General features: G+C 43.0%; 1 protein-coding gene across 4 annotated transcripts in view; it reads left to right on the top strand.

The window, feature by feature from the left end:
* The window catches only part of braf (B-Raf proto-oncogene, serine/threonine kinase), a 130,504-nt gene that overhangs the window by 51,900 nt on the left and 55,504 nt on the right, over positions 1–23,100 (top strand). For all 4 annotated transcript variants that reach the window (XM_080190608.1, XM_080190605.1, XM_080190609.1 and 1 more), the window contains exons 5-9: positions 10,872–10,974; positions 16,133–16,281; positions 18,907–19,026; positions 21,666–21,825; positions 22,650–22,689. In XM_080190608.1, coding sequence (XP_080046734.1) covers positions 10,872–10,974; positions 16,133–16,281; positions 18,907–19,026; positions 21,666–21,825; positions 22,650–22,689 — 572 coding nt within the window. The remainder of the gene's footprint in view (positions 1–10,871; positions 10,975–16,132; positions 16,282–18,906; positions 19,027–21,665; positions 21,826–22,649; positions 22,690–23,100) is intronic.

The following is a 23,100-nucleotide window of genomic DNA, read 5'->3' as shown; positions in this document are numbered from 1 at the left end:
ATTAGGAGAGCCAGAAAGGGTCATGAGAAAGCCTTGGCAGGCAGGATTAAGGAAAACCCCAAGGCATTCTACAAGTAAGTGAAGGCCAAGAAGATAAGGCATGAAAGAATAGGACCTATCAAGTGTGACAGTGGGAAAGTTTGTATGGAACTGGAAGAAATAGCAGGGATACTTAATGAATACTTTGCTTCAGTATTAACTGTAGAGAAGGATCTTGGTGGTTGTAGTGCAGACTTGCAGCGGACTGAAAAGCTTCAGCATGTAGATATTAAGAAAGAGGATTTGTTGGAGCTTTTGAAAAGTATTAAGATAGATAAGTCGCCGGGACCGGATGCGATATACGCCAGGGTACTGTGGGAGGCGAGACAGAAGATTACTGAGCCTCTGGCAATGATCTTTGCATCACCAATGGAGACAGGAGAGATTCCGGAGGATTGTGGATGCTGTCCCTTTATTCAAGAAAGGGCGTAGCGATAGTCCTGGAAATTACAGACCAGTGAGTCTAACTTCAGTGGTTGGTAAGTTGATGGAGAAGATCCTGAGAGGCAGGATGTATGAACATTTGGAGAAGTATCATATGATTAAGAATAGTCAGCATGGCTTTGTCAAAGGCAGATCATGCCTTATGAGCCTGATTGAATTTTTTGAGGATGTGACTAAACACATTGTGAAGGAAGAGCAGTAGATGTAATATATATGGACTTAGCAAGAAATGTGATAAAATACCCCATCCAAGACTTATTGAGAAAGTGAGGGGGCATGGGATCCACGGGGACATTGCTTTGTGGATCCAGCACTGGCTTGCCCACAGAAGGCAAAGAGTAGTTATAGATGGGTCATATTCTGCATGGAGGTCGGTCACCAGTGGAGTGCTCCAGTTCTGGGACCCTTACTCTTCGTGATTTTTATAAATGACCTGCATGAGGAACTGGAGGGACGGGTTGGTAAGTTTGTTGATGACACAAAGGTTGGAGATGTTGTGGATAGTATGGAGGGATGTCAGAAGTTGCAGCGAAACATTGATAGGATGCAAGACTGGGTGGAGAAGTGGCAGATGGAGTTCAACTTAGATGAGTGTGAAGTGGTTCATTTTGGCAGGTCAAATAGGATGGTGGAATATAATATTAATGGTAGGACTCTTGGCAGTGTAGAAGATCAGAAGAATCTTGGGGTCTGAATTCATAGGACACTCAAAGCAGCTGTGCAGGTTGAAGCTGTGGTTAAGAAGGCGTATGGTGTACTGGCCTTCATCAATCTAGGCATTGAGTTTAGGAGTTGAGAAATAATGTTGCAGCTGTACAAGACCCTGGTCAGACCCCACTTGGAGTACTGTGCTCAGTTCTGGTCGCCTCATTACAGGAAGGATGTGGAAGCTATAGAAAGGGTGCAGAGGAGATTTACAAGGATGTTGCCTGGATTGGGGAGCATGCTTTCTGAGAATAGTTTGAGGGAGCTCGGCCTTTTCTTCTTGGAGAGACAAAAGATGAGGGGTGACCCGATAGAGGTGTATAAGATGTTGAGAGGTATTGATCGAGTGGGTAGTCAGAGGCTCTTTGCCAAGGCTGAAATGGTTGCCACAAGAGGACACAGGTTTAAGGTGCTGGGGAGTAGGTACAGAGGAGATATCAGGAGTAAGTTTTTCACTGAGAGTGGTGGGTGTGTGGCATGGGCTGCCGGCAACGGTGGTGGAGGTGGAGGGTTATAGGTAAGCCTAATAATCTCTAAGTTAGGGACATGTTCGGCACAACTTTGTGGGCTGAAGGGCCTGTATTGTATTGTAGTTTTTCTATGTTTCTATCCACAGAGCTCTGAAGGTTGCCACTCGAGGGGATAGAGCCGTGAAGCAGACCTATAGTGTGTTAGTGTTTATCAACAGGGTTTGAGTTTAAGAGCCGTGGGGTTATGCTGCAACTGTACAGGACCTTGGTGCGATCACATTTGGAATATTGTGTGCAGTTCTGGTTACCTCATTGTAAGAAGGATGTGGAAGCATTGGAGAGAATGCAGAGGAGATTTACCAGGATGCTGCCTGGTTTGGAGGGTAGGTCTTATGAGGAAAGATTGAGGGAGCTAGCGCTTTTCTCTTTAGAGTGGAGGAGGATGAGAGGCGACTTAATAGAGGTTTATAAGATGATGAGGGGGACAGACAGAGTAGACATTCAGAGACTATTTCCTCGGATAGATGTAGCTGTTACTGGGGGCATAACCATAAGGTTCATAGTGGGAGATATACTCAGGGAATGGTTGGGGTGTGGAATGGACTGCCTGCTGTGATTGTGGAGTCGGACACTTTAGGAACTTTCAAGCGGTTGTTGGATAGGCATGTGAAACACACCAGAATGAAAGGAAGTCTGATAGCTTGTTCTTGGTTTCAGACAAGCTCGGCATAACATTGAGGGCTGTAATGTTCTGTGTTCTATGTATGAAGAGGGATTGACTAAGGCTTGGATTGTTTTCGCTGGCGTTCAGAATGAGAGTGGATTGCATAGAGACTTATAAAATTCTAATAGGCCTAGACAGGGTAGATGCAGGGAGGATATTCCCAATGGTGGGGGGAGTCCAGAACCAGTCTGAGGATTCGGGGTAGACCATTTAGGACAGAGGTGAGGAGAAATTTCTTCACCCAAAGAGTGATGAGCCTGTGGAATTCATTACCACAGGAAGTAGTTGGTGCCAAACATTGAATGTATTCATGAGCAGCCGTATCTAGCACATGGGGCGAATGGGATCAAAGATTATAGGGGGAAAAAGCAGGATTAGGCTATTGAGTTGGATGATCAGCCATGATTGTAGTGAATGGCGGAGCAGGCTTGAAGGGCCAAATGGCCATCTCCTGCTCCTGTCTTCTATATTTCTTTGTATTAGGGTGCAATGAAAAGTATTGTTTCTTGTGCTATACAGACAAAGCGTACTGTTCATAGAGAAGGAAAAGAGTATGTAGTGTTACAATCATAGCTGGGGTTTAGAGAAAGACCAACTTAATGCGAGATAGGTCCATTCAAAAGTCTGATGGCAGCGGAGAAGCTTTCTTGATTAGGTTGGTACATGACTTCTGACTTTTTAATTTTTTTCCTGACAGAAGAAGGTGGAAGAGTGTGTCTGGGGTCCTTAATTATGCTAGCTGTTTTTCTGAAGCAGCGGGAAATGTAGACAAAGTCCATGGATGGGAGGTTGGTTTGCGTGATGGATTGGGCTACATTCACAACCTTTTTATAGTTTCTTACAATCTTGGGTAGAGCAGGAGCCATACCAGGCTGTGATACAACCAGAAAGAATGCTTTCTATGGCGTATCTGTAGAAGTTGGTGAGAGTTGTAGCTGACATACTGAATTTCTTTCGTCTTTTGAGAAAGTAGAGGCATTGGTGGGCTTTAACTATAGCGTCAGCAAAGGGGGAACCAGAATAGGTTGTTGGTGAGCCAGACACCTTAAAAACGTGAAGCTCTCGATCATTTTTACTTCGTCCCCATTGACGTAGACAGGGACATGTTCTCCGCTACACTTCCTGAGGTTGATGACTATCTCCTTTGTTGTCATTGATGGAGAGATTATTGTCATCGCACCACTTCACCAGATTCTTTATCTCATTCCTGTCCTGTGTCTCGTTATTGTTTGCAATCTCTCCCACTGTGGTGGTGTCATCAGTAAACTTCAAAATCGAATTGGAGGGAAATTTAGCCACACAGTCTTGGGTGTATAAGGAGTATAGTAGGGGGCTGAGGACGCAGCCTTGTAGGGCACCGGTGTTGAGGATGATCATGGAGGAGGTGTTGTTGCCTGTCCTTACTGATTAGGAAGTTCAGGATCCAGTCACAGAGGGAGGAGCCGAGGCGTGGGCCTGGGAGTTTGGAGATGAGTTTTATAGGAATAATGGTGTTGAAGGCTGAGCTGTAGTTGATAAATAAGAATCTGACATAGGTGTCTTTGTTACCTAGGTGTTCCAGGGTTGAGTGCAGGGTCAGGGAGATGGTATCTGCTGTGGACCTGTTGCGGCGGTAGGTGAACTGTAGTGGATCCAGGTAGTCCAGGAGGCTGGAATTGATTCATGCCATGCCTAGCCTTTCAAAGCATTTCATAATGATGATGTCAGAGCCATCGAATGATAGTCATTGAGGCATGCTGCATGCCTTTTCTTTGGTACTGAGATGGTAGTCGTCATCTTGAAGCAGATAGGAACTTCGGATTTTTGTAAAGAGAGATTGAAGATGTCTGTGAATACCCCCGACAGCTGATCCGCACAGGATCTGAGTGCTCATCCGGTTACTTCATCTAGGACAGTCGCTTTCCATAGGTCAAGCTTCAAGAATACTGCTCTGTCCTCTGCAATGGTGACCTCAGATACAGGTTCATCCGATGCTTCTGGGGTGGAGGGTGTGCTCTCGCTAACCTCTTGCTGAAAACGGGCATTGAATGCATTGAGCTCTTTGGCATTGGAGCTAGTGATTTTACATGCCTTCATCTTGTAGCCTGTTATAAGAGCATAAGAAATAGGAGCAGGAGTAGGCCATCTAGCCCTTCGAGCCTGCCCCGCCATTCAATAAGATCATGGCTGATCTGTCGTGGCTCAGTTCCACATTCCCACCCTCTCCCCATAACCCTTAATCCCCTCTCTTATCAAAAACCCATCAACCCGCGTCTTAAAAATATTTAGCGAGGCAGCCTCCACCACCTCAACGGGCAGAGAATTCCAGAGATTCACCACCCTTTGAGTGAAGAAGTTCCTCCTCAACTCCGTTCTAAACCGCACCCCCCCCTTTATCTTGAGGCTGTGCCCCCTAGTCCTACTATCCTTTCCGAGCGGGAAGAGTCTCTCCACCTCTATCCTATCCATCCCATTCATCATCTTATATGTGTCAATGAGATCTCCCCTCATTCTTCTAAACTCTAACGAGTACAAGCCTAGTTTATTCAGCCTCTCCTCATAGCTCAAGCTCTTCATAGCTCAAGCCCCTCAACTCCGGTATCAGCCTAGTAAACCTCCTCTGCACTCCCTCCAAGGCCAAAATATCCTTGCGTAAGTGTGGCAACCAAAACTGCACACAGTACTCCAGCTGCGGCCTCGCCAATGCCCTATACAGCCGCAGCAAGACCTCCCTACTTTTATATTCAATCCCCCTCGCTATGAAGGCCAGCATCCCATTCGCCTTCCTGACCACCTGCTGCAGACCTTGCCATTGCCAGTGGGGGTCCACGTGAGAGGCATGGGACTCTAGCTTGGTCTGGTACTGAGCATTAATTTTTGATTATTCATTTTTTCGTAGCAGATCATTTGCTTATGACAGCTTCTCAAGTTCAGAGATATACCAGAAATGACCTGTGTTGGGGAGAGTGGTGGATATGGTATTGAAGGGAATTACATTGCTGGAATGCATTGCACACATCCTGATTTGAAACCAGATGTGCGAAAGCTTGAGTTGATTGCCCATGGTGGGTGATTATTCTGGGGAATCCAAACGATCATTCCTCCTATGATGGACATCCTGATATTATCTGGTTGAATGAATTAGCACGTAGTTAATTTTGGTGGCTGGATCTGGATGCTCAGAGTAAAGAAAAAGTGGGAGCCCCGTTTACACCCTTTTGGAGTTGCCTAAAATGCCATTGCAACAATTGCATGCAGATTCTGCTGATCCGTTTGAGGGTTACATTTCTCTGTCATAATTGATGCACACTCAAAATGGCCAGAAGTTGACAATTTCTAAGGTTCAGCGTTCTGCATTTGGCTTGGTTTGATAATAATCAAGTCAACTCCGGATAGAAGATTTATACCTTTTATTCTTTTATGACGTCGGAACTAGTTTTCCTTAGGGTGGGCAGGCATCAGTGGTCCCGCACACCCAGGCAAAACTAACTTCTTTGTTCTACTTTTTCCAAACACTTATCCCAGTCTGTAGGCAGGCTTCCAGAGCATTAGCCTGTTACAACTTGTCCCTGACTCTTTTACACCAATAGAGCAGTAGTATAGCTGCATGCACAGTTCATAATGTTCTGAAAACCAATCAACTCTGTACACACACTCTCATCACAATAAATCCTTACACAACAGTTAAAACACTTGGTACTAAGCACAGCTAGACTACAGAGTGTGATTAATGGCACTTCTGCATACGTGCAGGACAGCATGAGATTACAAACTCTACAGAAACCTTATGGCTTTTATATTCTCCAAGTTATCGTGAGATCTACTACAATTGCACAAATGTTTGTAAAACTTTTGTCAAATTTTTCAATGTTTGGTAAATCGGAGTAGATTGTTAGTGATAATGGTTCAGTTTACTTCACAAGAGTTTGAGAATTACCTCAAAGTAAATGGAATTCAGCATATTAAATCTGCACCTATCATCCATCAACCAATGGATTAGTTGAAAGATTTATACAATCCTTGAAACATTTTCTTAAAGGTCTAAAGAGAGTGAGGTTCGTTATGACCATAGCTTTTTGGCATCTTACAGAAACAATACTAATATGACGACCCAAAGTTCACCTGCACTATACACTTAAAAAGTTGAGAACTATGTTTAATTTGTTGTTATCTCCAGAAACTTCAGAGATAATAAGAGCATCAACAACAATCTCAAGTTGCTAGGTGAGAAGTGAAACTAATACTCATTTCAACAAGGAGATCGAGTGTGCACATGCAATTATGTCACGAACAAGAAGTGGTTACTTGCCGTAGTTTTAGCAAAAACAGATCCAATCACTTACATGGCTCAAACTGAAGCTGAACTAGTTTGGTGATGCCACTGCCCACCAATTGTGGCCAGCTCAAAATAATTTCTCAGAATCATCGCCAGAATTAGCAACTTCTTTAGTCCCTCATGTTGTGAATACTATTGTAGAAGACTTAGTTCAATTTGAAACAAAAACAGAAAAATGCTGGAAATCTCAGCAGGTCTGACAACATCTGTGGAGAGAGAGTATAGCCAAAGTTTCAAAGAGCAAAGAAAGTTACAGCACAGGAATGGGCCCTTCGGTCCTCCAAGCCTGCACCAACCATGCTGCTGACTGAACTAAAACCCCCTACCCTTCCAGGTTCCATACCCTTCTATTCCCATCCTATTCATATATTTGTCAAGATACCCCTTAAACGTCACTATCGAATCCGCATCCACTACCTTCCCTGGCAATGAGTTCCAGGAACCCACCACTCTGTGTAAAAAATCTACCTCGTACATCTCATTTAAACCTTGTCCCTCAGACCTTAAACCTGTGCCCCCTAGTAATTGACTCTCTCACCCTGGGAAAAAGCTTCTGGCTATCCACTCTGTCCATGCCTCTTGTAGGCTTTTATCACGTCACCCCTCAACCTCCTTCATTCCAGTGAGAACAAACCAAGTTTCTCCAACCTCTCCTCATAGCTAATGTCTTCCATAACATGCAACATCCTGGTAAATCTTTTCTGTACCCTCTCCAAAGCCTCCACATCTTTCTGGTAGTGTGGCAACCAGAATTGAACACTATATTCCAAGTGCAGCCTAATTAATGTTCTATAAAGCTGCAACATGACTTGTCAATTTTTAAACTCAGTGCCCTGGCTGATGAAGGCAAGCATGCTGTATGCCTTCTTGACTACCTTCTCCACCTGCATTGCCACTTTCAGTGACTTGTGTATACCCAGATTCTTTTGCCTAACAATACTCTTAAGGATTCTGCCATTTACTGTATATTTCCTTTCTGTATTAGACCTTCCAAAATGCATTACCTCTCATTTGTCCAGATTAAACTCCATCTGCCATCTCTCTGCCCAAGTCTCCAACTGATCTATATTCTGCTGTATCCTTTGATGGTCCTCATCACTATTCACAAATCCACCAACCTTTGTGTTGTCCACAAACTTACTAATCAAACTAGTTACATTTTCCTCCAAATCATTTATATATATTACAAACAGCAAAGGTCCCAGCACTGATCCCTGAGGAACGCCACTTGTCACAGCCCTGCATTCAGAAACGCACCCTTCCACTGCTACCCTCTGTCTTTGACCAATCTAGTTTTGTATTCACCTTGCCAGCTCACCTCTGATCCCCTGCGATTTCACCTTCTGCGCCAGTCTGCCTTGAGGGACCTTGTTAAAGGCCTTACTGAAGTCCATGCAGACAACATCCACTCCCCTATCCTCATCAGTCATTTTCGTCACTTCCTTGAAAAACTCAATCAAGTTTGTGAGACATGACCTCCCCTTCACAAAACCATGTTGCTTCTCACTAATATGCCCACTTATTTCCAAGTGGGAATAAATCCTGTCTTGATGAATCCTCTCCAATAATTTCCCTACCACTGATGTAAGGCTCACCTGGCTTATAATTACCTGGATTATTCTTGCTACCCTTAAACAAAGGAACAACACTGGCTATTCTCCAGTCTTCTGGGACCTCCCCTGTAGCCAGTGAGGATATAAAGATTTCTCTCAAGGTCCTGCAATTTTCTCCCTTGCCCCTCTCAGTATTCTGGGGTATATCCCATCAGGCCCTGGAGACTTGTCACCCTTAACGTTTCTCAAGAACCCCAATACCACTTCCTTTTTGATCTCAACATGACTCAAACTATCTACACATCCTTTTTCGGACTCATCATCCACCAAGTCCTACTCTTTGGTGAATACTGACGTAAAGCACTCATTTAATACCTCACCCATTTTCTCTGGCTCCACGCATAGATTCCTTCTCTTGTCTTTGAGTGGGCCAATCCTCTCCCTGGCTATCCTGTTGCTCTTTACATAAGTATAAAAAGCCTTGGGATTTTCCTTAATCCTGCTGGCCAATGCTTTTTCGTGATCCTTTTTAGCCAACTTAGTCCTTGCTTAAATTTCTTCCTACTTTCCTTGTATTCCACACTTGCTTCATGTGTTCCCAGCCGCCTCGCTTTGGCAAATGCTTCCTTTTTCTCTTTGACTAGGCTCACAATATCTCTCGTTATCCAAGGTTCCCAAAATTTGCCATACTTACCCTTCATCCTTATAGGAATGTGCCGATTCTGAATCCCTATTAACTCACACCGACTCTCTGTCTTACCAGGCTGCATTCCCCAGCATATCGCCATAACTGCACACATTCACCATGGTTAATCCATCTAGCCTAGACATCTTTGGAAATTGGAGCATCGAGAGGAATCCCAAGCAGACATAGGGAGAATGTGCAAACTCCGCACAGCCACCTGAAACTGGAATTAAACCCGGGTGTCTGGCGCTGTGACGCAACAGTGCTCACGATTAGGCCACCTTGCCTTCCTGTGATAAGGGTTGTTATTCATAGGATTAGGAGTGGGCAGGTGGTCCAGCTTGTTGAACTTTGCATAAAAATGAGTAAAAGGGGATGTGGTTTTTTAAAAAAAATTGTTTTGTCAGGTATAAACTGGCAAATGGAATTTAATGTTGGCAAGTGCGAGGTGGTCCACTTTGGTAGGAATAATGGTAGGAAGGATTATTACTTACGTGGCGAAAAACTGCAGCAGGCGACGGTGCAGAGGGACCTCGGGCTCCTTGTCCATGAGTCGCAAAAACCCAGCCTGCAGGCGTAGCAGGTGGTCAGGAAGGCTAATGGGATGCTGGCCTTCATAGCGAGGGGGATTGAATATAAAAGTAGGGAGGTCTTGCTGCGGCTGTATAGGGCATTGGTGAGGCCGCAGCTGGAGTACTGTGTGCAGTTTTGGGCACCATACTTACGCAAGGATATTTTGGCCTTGGAGGGAGTACAGAAGAGGTTTACTAGGCTGAAGCCGGAGTTGAGGGGGTTGAGCTATGAGGAGAGGCTGAATAAACTAGGCTTGTATTCGTTAGAGTTTAGAAGAATGAGGGGAGATCTCATTGAGACATATAAGATGATGAATGGGATGGATAGGATAGAGGTGGAGAGACTCTTCCTGCTCAGAAAGGACAGTAGGACTAGGGGGCACAGCCTCAAGATAAAGGGGGAGGGGCGGTTCAGAACGGAGTTGAGGAGGAACTTCTTCACTCAAAGGGTGGTGAATCTCTGGAATTCTCTGCCTGTTGAAGTGGTGGAGGCTACCTCGCTAAATATTTTTAAAGACGCGGGTTGATGGGTTTTTGATAAGAGAGGGGATTAAGGGTTATGGGGAGAGGGTGGGAATGTGGAACTGAGCCACGACAGATCAGCCATGATCTTATTGAATGGCGGGGCAGGCTCGAAGGGCTAGATGGCCTACTCCTGCTCCTATTTCTTATGTTCTTATGTATATCTATTTTAAGATCTATTTGGTGAGCCTTGTCCATCAACCAAATTGCATTATTCAGTTATAAATTGTAAGTACCTATAGTAGAGAGCATATGCTCCATGTGATTAATTTACAAAGGAGTAAAACTGAATGATCTTGTGTTTCTCGAAACCTGACCAATTCTGCAGTGTGTACCTATTCTTACACCAAACTCATAGGTTGCACTAACTGTCAGTATAAACGGAGACAAAAAATCTTGACACAGAGTGAATGGAATCAGTGTGTACTCACTCTGCTTCTATACTAATCATAATCCTAGAGCTGTCACCAATACCTGTGACCATCTCAGCCATTGATTTTTTTTTTTGCTTCTTCTTTGCCACTTTGCCGTTGGATCTTCTTGAACCTGAATTGAAAGCTGTGGTTCTTTCCACTGTCTCTGAATGCAGCCATGCTAACTGAGGTGAAACCGAGCCAATGGGTTAGAGTGAAAGGTTGATTTATTTGACTTCTTGTGGTATTGTAATGTCTATCTGTATCATTTCCATTTGAGTCTGATAGGTTACAGAAAGAGAATTTCAGTCTGCTTTTCAATACAGTCTGTTTGCTTTAAGGAGAGCATGGTTTTGTCCAGTCTAGTTGAATGTTCTTTTCCTCCTGTCCAGTTTGGATCGGCACCAACTGAGTTTTGTGTTCTTTCAGGGAGAAGAAACCCATTGGCTGGGACACGGACATGTCCTGGTTAACGGGGGAAGAGCTACAGGTAGAGGTGCTGGAACATGTTCCACTAACCACGCACAACTTTGTGAGTATTTGGCAGCATTGGCCACTAACTTGCGTTGTATAAATGGTAGGAGATTGACAGGTTTAAAGGGATCATTCCACTTTGATCTACACAGTCTGCACCTAGTGTCTGTGACATGGTATCCTTGAGCTTGCCTGATGTCAGACGGGGCACTTCCAGTCGTCTTAGGAACATAGGAATTAGGAGCAGAAAGGGGGCAAATTCAGTCCTTCAAGCCTGCTCCGCCATTCAATCAGATCATGGCTGATCTCTCCCGGTCTCGATTCCACCTCCCCATATTCCTTAATTCCTTTTTATTAGAAATATGTCTATCTCCTTCTTGAAATCATTCAACGATTCAGACTCCACCACATTATGGGGCAAAGAGTTCCACAAATTCACTACCTCTCTGAGAAGTAGTTTCTCCTCATCTTGGTTTCAGATTTACCATCTGTCAACCTATATCTGTGATCACTTGTTCTCGATTTTCCCATAAGCAGAAACATTTGGTCTACATTTATTTTATGAATTTCTTTTAGTATTTTATGTATCTCAATCAGATCTCTCCTTATCCTTCTAAATTCCAGCGAGTATAAGCCCAAACTGTTTAATCTTTACTCATTTGTCAATGTCTTTGTTCCTGGAATCAATTTGGCAAACCTTCTCTGAACTGCCTCCAATGTCCCCACATCCTTCCTCAAATAAGGAGACCAAAACTGAACACAATACTTCAGGTGTGGTCTCACCAACACCCAATATGATTGCAACAACACATCTCTAATACTCCTGTCCTTTTGCCATAACTGTCAATATCCATTTGCCTTTTTTAATTGCATACTGCAGCCACCCACTTTTTGCAGTTCATGAACATTGTATCCCTCTGCCTGGATACATTTTGAATTTGCTTTCCATTTGTGTATTAATTTGCCTTTCTATTTTTTCTGCCAAAATGGATAACCTCATACTTATCCACATTAAATGCCACCTGCCAAATTTTGGCCCATTCTCCCAGCCTATCTATAATGTCTGTAAAATCTTTATATCCTCTTCACTTTCCTACCTATTTTAGTATCATCCAAAAATTTTGCTATGTTACACTCTGTCCCTACTTGCAGATCGTTTATGTAGATTGTAAACAGTGGAGATCCAAGAACTGATCCTTACGGCACCCCATTAGTTATATTTCGCAAGCCAGTATATCCCACCCAATGCTCAAACCAATCTAGTACTCTACCCCAATCCTCTGCAATCTCACCTGGATCAGTCTTTTATGTGACACCTTGTTAAACACCTTCTGGAGGCCCACCAATAATGGGAGTACTGCCATTTCAGTACTGTTGCTGAATCCTCTGATTGCCTGACCCTCTCGACCTCCATCCTAAAAGGCAGATACTGATTCTGTGTTGTAAAGATGGATGCAGGGTGCTAGTCTCCCTGACTCCTCTGTCTGCCACTAATCTAGCTTCAGAATTAAGAATATGGGGTCTCAAGTTACAAACCATTTCCACTTGCAGGAAAATGTATTCACCTGGCACAATTGGAGACAAGGTGTTAGTCTCCTCCATGTTAGCCAGCAGAAACGGAATGACAATGGCAAAATGATCCTTTGCAAGCAAGCTCATCCAAGCTAGCAGTAAAAGGAGCAAATAGGTTCCCTTAGTCAGATGTAACAAGGGCAAAACCATCAATGCCCAGAATACTCTGCTGTTGAGAGCTTGCTTCTGGTCTTCCTCTCCATATAGTTCATGCTGGTGTGTGTAATTGCTGTTCTACCCCACTAGTTCCAGGAAGTTTATTAAACTTCAGGACAACACTGTGCAATGGTGCTGTATAATTAAAGGATTTGGTTCTTTAAAGGCATTTAAAAGAGCTTGTGTGTGGATTGTAATTATGGATTGTAGGAATATAGAGTCACCATTGACAGCCTTGGAGAATTTTTAATAAATGATTACAGTGCCTTATTGGAGAACCTCAACTTTCCACACTTTGAAAGCACAAACTTTCATTATTCCGCTAACCTCATAGCCTGCCACCTCCCCCATTATCACAATCAGGTGGTTGTATGAGCTATCACAGACAGAGGAGTCAGCTGAGTATGAAAGCCCAGCATACTTTCCCCACATACCTCCAACATGGGTCAGTGCTTAGTGATCTTTTGATTGTGTTTGGCTCTCCTAACTTCCTACCTTGGGTGGTCTGAGGCCAAACCCTTAATGCTGCTAAAGCTGAGATGAGCTAACACCTTGGCAGTCCATTAGACTTCCCTGACTGGTCTTTAAGAGGGTTTAGGAGAGTTTGATTCTAGGGATGAGGGATTCAGTTGTGTGGCTACATTGGGGAAGTTGAGGTTATCTTCCTTTGAAAAGAAAAGGGTGACAGGAGATTTCAAAGAGGCACTCAACATTATGAAAGGTCTGAACAAAGTAGCGAGGGAGAAATTGTTCCCTTGATATGTGAGTCAAATACCAGACGGTACTGATATAGGCGATTGGCAAAGGAGGCAACATTTCCATACAAAAGTAAGTTTTTATATGGTGAATAATTAGGATCTGGAACTCCCTGCCTGAGTGTGTGATGATGTGGGTATGCCGGCGTTGGACTGGCGTAAACACAGTAAAAAGTCTGACAACACCAGGTTTTAGTCCAACCTATTTATTTAATAATAGACTCACAAGCTTTCGGGGTTAACCCCTTCGTCAGGTGAATGGAGAGTTCTGGCCTCAGAACTCTCCATTCACCTGACGAAGGGGCTAACCCCGAAAGCTTGTGAGTCTATTATCAAATAAATAGGTTGGACTAAAACCTGGTGTTGTCAGACTTTTTACTGGTGTGTGACAGCAGATTTGATTGTCACTTTCAAAAGGGAAATCCGATAATTATATGAAGAGGAAGCAATTGTGGGGAAAATGGGCTAACCAAGTTTCCCTTGCAGAGGAAGGTATGAGAAAGATGAGCTGAAAAGTTGCCCCTTGTGCTGTAACCATTCTATAATTCTATGTTTCTCTGGGCAATATATCACTGAACAAACAGCAACATCAATCTGGTTTCTTCACTTCCCCATGAGTTTTCTTTCTTTAAGTTTTATTTTAAAAATGATTCTTTTTTCTCTTTCACCTAACCTCCACAGCACCTTTATTTCTTATTGTCTTTGGAATTTCAGTGTATCTCATGCCCTTCCTCTTGTTTGTTTCCTTCTGTTTGTATTTGGTTCCTTCAAGCAGCACTGTTGTGATTATTGATGTTTCACAGTGCTGGAAGGGCTTAGCCTATGTCTGGAGAGTGGGCCTGCCTCTCCATGAAGCCCATGTTGATGATGCAAGTGTTTCATTGCTATGCTTCTCAAACCTTGGGCTGATAAATACTGACCCCATCAGCGTTGTCACCTAACCTATTAGTCACAATGCTACTAATGCAGCGTAGGAACAGCTGCACAACAGCCAGCATCATAATGTGATACCATCACTTACGTGAGAACATAAGAAATAGGAGCAGGGCTAGGCCATTTGGTGTCCCGAATCTGCTCCATCATTCAATAAAATCACGGCTGAGCTGGTTGTGGCTTTAACTCCATTTTCTTGCCTGCCCCACATAATCCTTCACTCCCTTGGCAATCAAAAATCTATCTAACTCAGCCTTGAATATATTCAATAGCCCAGCTTCCACTGCTTTCTGGGGAAGTGAATTCTAAAAATTAGTGACCTGTGAGAGAAGAAATTCCTCCTTATCTCTGTCTTAAAACCCTTGCTTGAAACACTGTCCCCTAGTTATAGGTTGCCACATGAGGGGAAGCATTCTCTCAGTATCTTCCCCACACTAAGCACTTCCCCAATAACAGATGTTACATTGACTAGCCTATAGTTTCCGGCTTTCTATCTCAATCTTTTTGAAAATTTATTTTACTGGATGTGGACATTGTTGGCTAGGCCAGCATTTATTGTCCATCCCTAATTGCCCTTGAGAACTTGGCGATGAGTTATCTTCTTGAACCGCTGCAATCCCTGAGATATAGGGTCCATCCACAGTGCTGTTAGGGAGGGAATTGCAGGATTTTGACCAATGACAGTGAAGAAACAGCAATATATTTCCAGGTCAAGTTGGTGAGTGACTTGGAGGGGAACCTCTAGGTAGTGGTGTTCTGCTGCTCTTGTCCTTCTAAATGGTAGTGGTTGAGGGGTTTGAAAAGTGCCGTCCAAGGAACCTTGGTAACTTCCTGCAGTGCATCTTGTAGATGGTACACACGGCTGCCACTGTTTGTCAGTGGTGGAGGGATTTAATGTTTGTGGAAGGGGTTGCAATCAAGCGGGCTGCTTTGTCTTGGTGTCAAGCTTTTTGAGTGTTGTTGGGGCTGCACTCATATAGGCAAGGAGTGTGATGAAATACGCTCCCCTTGCTAGAAGAGTGCAGTTCCAACAACAATCAAGAAGTTCAACAACATCCAGGACAAAGCAGTCCAGTTTATTTGCACCCCATCCAAAACACTCACTCCTTCACCACTGGCACACAATGGCAGCAGTGTGTATTATCTACTAGATGCACTGCAATAACTTGCAAGGCTCCTTTGACAGCACCTTCCAAAATGTGACCTCTACCACCTAGAAGGATAAAGGCAGCAAGTACATGGGAACACCACCACCTGCACGTTCTGCTCCAACCCACACACCATCCTGACTTGGAAGTATATTGTTTGTTCACTTGCCGGTAGCGCAAAATCCTGAAACTCCCACCCGAATGGGTGTACCTATACTGCATGAACTGCTGTAGTTCAAGAAGGCAGCTCACACCACTGTCTCAAGGGCAGTTTGTGTTGGGCAGCAAATGCTCGACTAACCAGTGAGGCTGACATTCCATTAAAGAATTTTCTTTTAAAAATTAGCATCTGCTGAAATCTCAATGTAACATAGTCATCAGACATAGGTGTCTGATTCAGTGTCCTTGCTAAAATTGAAATAGCCAAATAAACAGAGATGACAGTTCTGGGTAGCCTTGTGTCACCTTTCAACCTGTCTCTGCACTCTGTCACTGTGTGCAGAAAAATTAGCATTTAATTAACTGAGGCACCAATTCAGTGCATCCTATATGAAACTGACCTCAATACTGACTCCTTTGAAAGCTTTATTGAATTTATTGTATCTGGGGCATTCCTCCTGTCAGTCTATAATTTTGTTTATTCCCCATCCAGGTTCGAAAGACTTTTTTCACGCTGGCTTTCTGCGATTTTTGCCGTAAACTGCTGTTCCAGGGTTTCCGTTGTCAGACGTGTGGGTACAAATTCCACCAACGCTGCAGCACGGAGGTGCCCCTCATGTGTGTTAACATTGACCAGTTAGAGTAAGTACAACCACACAACAAAAGAGGGGCTGAGGAAAGAATGTCTTTGGATGATGAGTGACACCAGTCTGGGGCAATTTTAAAATTGACTTTGGATGAAGTCTTCTAATTGAGCAGCCTCAGGTATAGGTCACTGCAAACGACCAGTACCTTTCCACAGCTTTTGTCTGATCGGCTTATGAAATCCGGAAGATAGCTGGTAACTCTCATCCCTAACTTGTATAAAGGATGACTTAAGTGAGGTGAGTGTAAGGTACCCAAGTTTGTTGACAGTACAAAGTCAGATGGGAAAGTAAGCCATATAGAGGATATGGGGAACCTACATGATAGTAGGAAAAATAAAAAAGCAGAATATCTTCTAAATGGTGAGAGACTGGAAAATTTTATTTGTTGGAGTTATCTGCACATGAATCACAGAACGTTAACATGAAGGCACAGCAAGCAATTGGGAAAGCTAGCTTGTTACCCTTTTATTCTAATGTGATTCAGAGTAAATAAATCATACTACGATTAGGGGAGTTGGTAGCATCATTGGATTAGTAATCCAGAGGACCAAGTTCATTACCTGGAGGTCAGGGCTTCAAATTCCACCACAGCAGCTAGTGGAATTTAAATTAAAATAATCTGGTGTATTAAGTTTGTCTCCATAATGGTGATGATGACAACTATTATTAATTGTTGCAAAAGCCCATCTGATTCCTGGAAAGGAGATCTGCATTCCTTACCTGGTTTGACCTATAGTTGACTCTTAATTGCCCTCTGAATCTAAGACTCTAAGAAATAGCCAAGCAAGCTCAAGGGCAATTAGGAGTGGGCAACAAATGCTGGCCTTGTCAGCAATGTCCACATCTCATGAAAGAATAAATTTAAAACTTTAAAAATTGTATATGATTTTGGTGAGATCACCCTTGGAGTACTGTGTGAAGTTTTGATTTCCTCACCCCAGGAATTCATATTTATCTTAGTGCGATGAAGGCCCATCTGATTCCTGGGATGAGGAGATTGCCCTATGAGGAGGGATTGCATAGACTATTTTTCCTACAGTTTTGAAGGAGAGATAACCTTTGGAGAGTAAAATCATTTTCCCAAGGGTCTTGATAGGATAAATGATGGGAGGCTGAATCCCATGGCATTAGTCGAGAACTAGGGATACATCTCCGAATAAAAGGTTGGCCATTTAGGAGAGAGATGAGAAATGTTTTCACTCTAAGGATTGTGAACTATAGGAATTCTCTACCCTAGAGAGCTTTGGCTGATCAGTCATTGAGTATATTTGAATGAATGATTAATGGGCGTTTCAGTTAATGTGAATCAGTGGATATTGGCATTGGTGTGATAGATGATCTTATTGAATGACAGAGCAGTTGTGAGAGGCTGAATGGCTGCCTCCTGTTCCTATTTCTCACATTCTTGCATGTGAGTTCAAAACTCCCACTGGGAGTTTTAGTCATTTGTGGCCAGGAGAAGGATTGTTGTGGAAACCCAAATGGTTCAGAGAAGGGAACCTGCCATCACATCTTGTCTGGGCCTTCACCTATTACTTGTAATCATGTTATGCTCCCAGTGAAGCTCATTGACATCCCAGAGCAGCTTGGGATGGGCAGTGCAGCTTTATTTGAGGAACATAGAACAACTTTATTAATTTAAAATTGTATGCTTATTCTTTAAGCATTCTTTAAAAATAATGCAGTTGCTTTCTGTGGTGCTGTTTGTCACTAAGCTTACTTAGCAAGACATTTGACTATGTTAAAGTAGATTTACAACTGAAAGTTGTTATTGCAGATAACTCTGCAATAGAGTCTGGAAAAGACTCTTGGGGGGAAGGAAGTACAATTCATGCACTGCGTATTTCACGTTTGATGGTCCTATATTGTCACATCACATTGTTCCCAATTATAACTGAGGCGTAAATGATCAGTGCTTGCTCCTAATCATATGCAACTCACTACAAAGACAATCCAGATTTGCAAGCACATGACCTTTTACTTGTATTTCTCCACACGGACTTCAGTAAAACTCAGATGTATCACTACACATTACTGAAGTCTGGCAGGAATTTCCTTGTTTTGACCAAGCGTAGATATCCAATTGTGGCTCTGTGGAATTTTGTTTGTGAGTCAGAAGGTTGTGGTTTTAAGCCCCACTTCCAAAGTCTTGAACGAATAATCCAGGCAGGCACCACGAGTAAGTGTCATTTGGTGGATGAGTTGCTAAGTCAAGGCCCTATTGATCCTATCAGGCAGAAAATGTCCTGTGGTGCAATTTGAAAAAGAATAGGGAGCTGTCCTTCACATCCTCAACAATATTGTTCTCTTAGCTAACTTCACAAAACAAATTATCTGGTTTTATATCTCATTGTTTGTTTGTGGGAGCTTAAATTGCCTGTCATGTTCCTCTATAACTGAATAGTGACTAAATTTCAGAAGTGTTTCATTGGCTCTTGACCACTTTTAGATGTCCTGATATAAATACATGTTTTCTGTATTTTTTAGCCACTTGTGCAGTTGTGTGTGTTGATTTTGTCAAGCTAGCAAAAAATCAATTGCTGCAGTATTGCTGAGATTTTCTAACTTTTTTCCCATCCCTTTGTTTTTCCGGGCTTTTCCTTTGTTTATCTTCCTCCAGTTTGTTAATCCTTTCCCGAATATATGAGAACCATCCCATTACACAAGATGACGTATCATCCGGAACAACTCCACCTGGCTCGGGGATGTATCCTTCAGTCCCACCCTCTGATTCCACAGGGTAAGTCCTTTGCAGGAATCTCCCTCTCCTCACATGGTGCACTTTATTTCTCAATCATTGTGGCTTTTAAGTTTATTTTGTCAATGCCACAATTGTTCCATCAGTTGTGAGCTCGAGAGTGGTGAACGGTTTGATGATTCACAAGGACATTTGCCATCAATGTTTGACCACCATTTGCATTATTGGCGCAGGAAGCAGTGACTGAGCTTAAAGATGTTATCATTGCTGTCCCTGCCCCTCGCGCCCAACCCCAACTCCTCAAGCCTGCCCCTTGCATCTGTCCCTCGTCCTCCCATTCTGCATCAACCTCAAGTCTCCTGCCAAAGTCGGTAGTTTTGGTTTACTGCATCTATTCCCTGGATTCAAGTAATAATCTGACTTCCTATTATTGCTACAAAAGCGGATAACCTCACATTTATCTACATTATGCTGCATCTGCCATGCATGTGCCCACACACTCAGCCTGTCTAAATCATTCTGAAGCATCTCTGCATCTTTCTCATAGCTTACCTTCCCACCAAACTTTGTATCATTTGCAAATTTGGAGATAATACATTCAGTTCTCTCTTCCAAATCATTAATATATTATGTGAACAGTTGGGGTTCTACCACAGATTCCTGCGGAATGCCACTAGTCACTGACTGCCAATCAGAAAAAGACCCATCTTTGCTTCCTATCTGTTAGCCAGCTTTCTATCCATCTCAAGATATTATCTGCAATCCCAATGTGAGTGACTTGTTATGTGTGACTTTGTCGAAAGCCTTTTGAAAGGCTAAATAAGCCACATCCACTGGTTCTCTTTAAAGAATTCCAATAGATTCGTCAACCGTGATTTCCCTTTTGAAAATCCATTCTGACTTTGTCTAATTATTTCACTGCCTTGCAAATGCTGAGTTATGAAATCCTTGATAACGGAATCTGGCAACTTCGCTAGTACTGACATTAGGCCCACTGGTCTATAGTTCCCTGTTTTCTCTCTACCTCCCCATTTGAATAGCAGGCTTACATTAGCTACACTCCAAATTGTAGGAACCAGTCCAGAGTCCAAAAAATAGATCTACTATTTCAAGGAATGCATACCAGTCTGAGTCGCATTTCACATACAGTCATAATTGTGTCAGACTAACAAATGGTATAATTTATCACAACTCTCCCGTTAATTTGGTCTGGTGATGCAGACATTAGAGCATCTGTTCCCAGGTTGAAGTCCAAGGAATAAAAGAGAGTTGATGCAAAGTTGCCTGATTGACAGGAAATTTATTTTGGACAGTTCACCAGGAGTCAAAACTCAGACCACTGTTTTTCTTGATCTATGTTTATGATTTAGGCTCGAGTGTACAGGACACAATTTCAAAATTTGCATTTGATTCAAAACTTGGAAGTATTGTAAACTGTGAGGAAAATAGCAAAAGTCTTCAAGAGGACATAGGTAGATTGGTGGAATGGCGTGGACATCAAGCTGAGGAAACTTAATACAGAGATGTGTGAAGTGATATATTTTGAAGGAAGAGTGAGGATGGACAATACAAATTAAAGAATACAATTTGAAAGGGGCTTTAGGAGCAGAGGGCCCTGCTCAAATCATTGAAAGTGGCACAACAGACTGAGAAAATGGTTGAAAAGGTAATTGCAATGCTGGGCTTTATACATTGAGATACAGAGTACAAATGTAAGGAGGTTATGTTGAACCTTTATAAAATACCTTAATGGTGTCCAAATGGGCATTAAACGATAGGAAGGAAGTGAAAACTAGAGGTGGTGCAGAAAAGATTGGCATGCATAACTCTAGGGATGAGAGATTCAGTTGATGAATAGATTGTTGAAGCAGGGTTGTTCTCCTTTAGAGAAGGATATGTTGGGAGGAAATTTGATAGAGGTGGCCTCAGTCTGGTCTGGGTAGATACAAATTGTTGGCATTCATTGAGAATCAGAGGACACTAAATAAAAGTGATTGGTAAAAGTAGCATGAAAAACCTTTCAGACAGTGAATGATTAGGATCTAGAATGCACTGTCTGAGAGTGTGGTGAAGATAGATTCAATCTTGGATTTCAAAAGGAGATTGGATGAGTAGCTGATAGGAAAGAATTCCAGAGCTTTGGGGATAAGGGACACTGGAGTGAACTAGCTGAATTACTGTTGTCAAAAGTTCCCCTTCAGTAACCATTCTGCGATTCTGTGGAATGCATAATGGACAGATGTAATGTATAGACATGTGACCTCCTAGCGAGAAATGCCAACGATGCTGACATTTAGTAGAGTGTGATTTGCTACGTAATTGCTTTCCCAGAGAGGGTGGAAATGCCAGTCTGAACGTTATATCATGGTGTTGCTATACCACACTGATCAAGGAGGATCAGTTTCTGCTTTGAGCCAGTAGATGCTGAACTGTATCTCATCAACCCCAGTTTGGCAAAAGAGAAACCAGCTAGAGTTCGGTACTATTTGTCATAATCACTTCTCTCGGTCAAATAACCTCATGATACTCACTATCAGAATAGCAGATAGGTTAAGCTATCAGATTGAGCCACTGATGCAAATGGACCCAGACCTCAGTCTGAGTCAGGACAGTACAGCAAAGCAGGAGAGAGAGCACGCTGCTGTTGAGAGCAAGAATATAATAGTATTTTGTATTCTCAGGTCCCTATCCCACCCAACTGCCTCCCCAACAAAGTCGATTCCAATCCCACAGCCTTTCAGACCTGGGGAGGAAGACCAACGCAATCAGTTTGGGCAGCGAGACCGATCGTCCTCTGCACCAAATGTACACCTCAACACAATCGAGCAAGTCAATATTGATGTAAGTATCCTCACACCACCCCAATGCTAACTATGGTTGTAAAAGGGTAGGGGGAGGAGCAGTGACCTCAGGGCAATCGCTTTATGGTGTTGACCAGAACTCAGTGATAACGCTCTGTCTTCTGAGTCTGAGGTTGAGTTCAACCTCCAGAAGCTTCAGCCTAAGCTAACATTTCATTGCTATAGCCAGGGAATGCTGCAGTGTTGGAGGTGCCATCTTTTAGACAAGATGTTCTCAGGTGAAACATCCCATGGCCCCTAATTGAAGAACATCAGGAAAGTTTTCCCTGGTGTACTGCCTAATATTACCACTCAAACTAACATCACACAAATGTGATTATATGGTAATACCCCCCACCATTTTGTTCATTTTTTTTGACTTTAGCTACCATACCTGAAGATGTTGTCTTCTTGGACGATGGTGCCACAGATGTCAGTTGCGTTCTTATGTTATGTAATCCTAGCTATTAAGGGTAGGGAGGCCATTCCAGCATGGGGCATCAGCTGAGGTGCTAATCTGCCCAGAACCGTGTCCTTTGCAACAGGGATGAATGTGTAACGTTCACTAGTGGGAACCATGGTTAGTTTTTTCTCATATCTTCTCCCTAGTTCTCAACTGTAGTACCAACCATTGAGGCTCTTGGCTCTCATGGGGCAGGGCATGCAGGTGGATGGCAGGAATGGAAACCATGGTTCTTTCCAACCTTCAGACCACCTTTCTTGCGGCTTTATAACAGAAACTCATCCTCCTTAGTAACCTAACTTCACCCAGGAGTCCCCAAAAATATGAATGTATACAACTAATCTTTGCTCCTTACCTCTTAGGGTCTGATCCGAGATCAGGGTCTACAGCGCACCGACGGAGGTAAGAACGTGTTCTGTCACACTTTGTTCCCCTGAGAGTTGTGGGTTTCTTGCGTGGAGATTTTAAGGAAATGTCAAGATTTTCATGGCTTAGTATGTTCATTATTTTTTATCCACCTCAAATTATTTTTCATGTGCATTTTGTACTCCTTGAGGTGAAGGGTTTGTGCTGGGATTATGCAACACTGTTGTGAAAAGTTGAATGCAGACTAAAGCCCCCTTTCCACCAACATTTGTCAAAGGACCTTCCTTCATTGTGCTAAGGTGGCACTTTTCCATTTCCTATGTGTGCCGTGAGTGGTGATGCCAATTTGCTCCTGGTAGAACCATATTATGGCAGAATGTACTATGGGTTGGTGCCCACAGGGAATATATTTCATCCAACAGGCAGAGGAGACTCTGCTTATAGTTG

Source organism: Carcharhinus amblyrhynchos, chromosome 6 (genome assembly GCF_965287045.1).
Source record: "Carcharhinus amblyrhynchos chromosome 6, sCarAmb.v2.hapA, whole genome shotgun sequence".
Classification (NCBI taxonomy): domain Eukaryota; kingdom Metazoa; phylum Chordata; class Chondrichthyes; order Carcharhiniformes; family Carcharhinidae; genus Carcharhinus; species Carcharhinus amblyrhynchos.
Note: the sequence above shows the minus strand (reverse complement) of the source record. Positions and strands in the feature narration are given on the sequence as shown.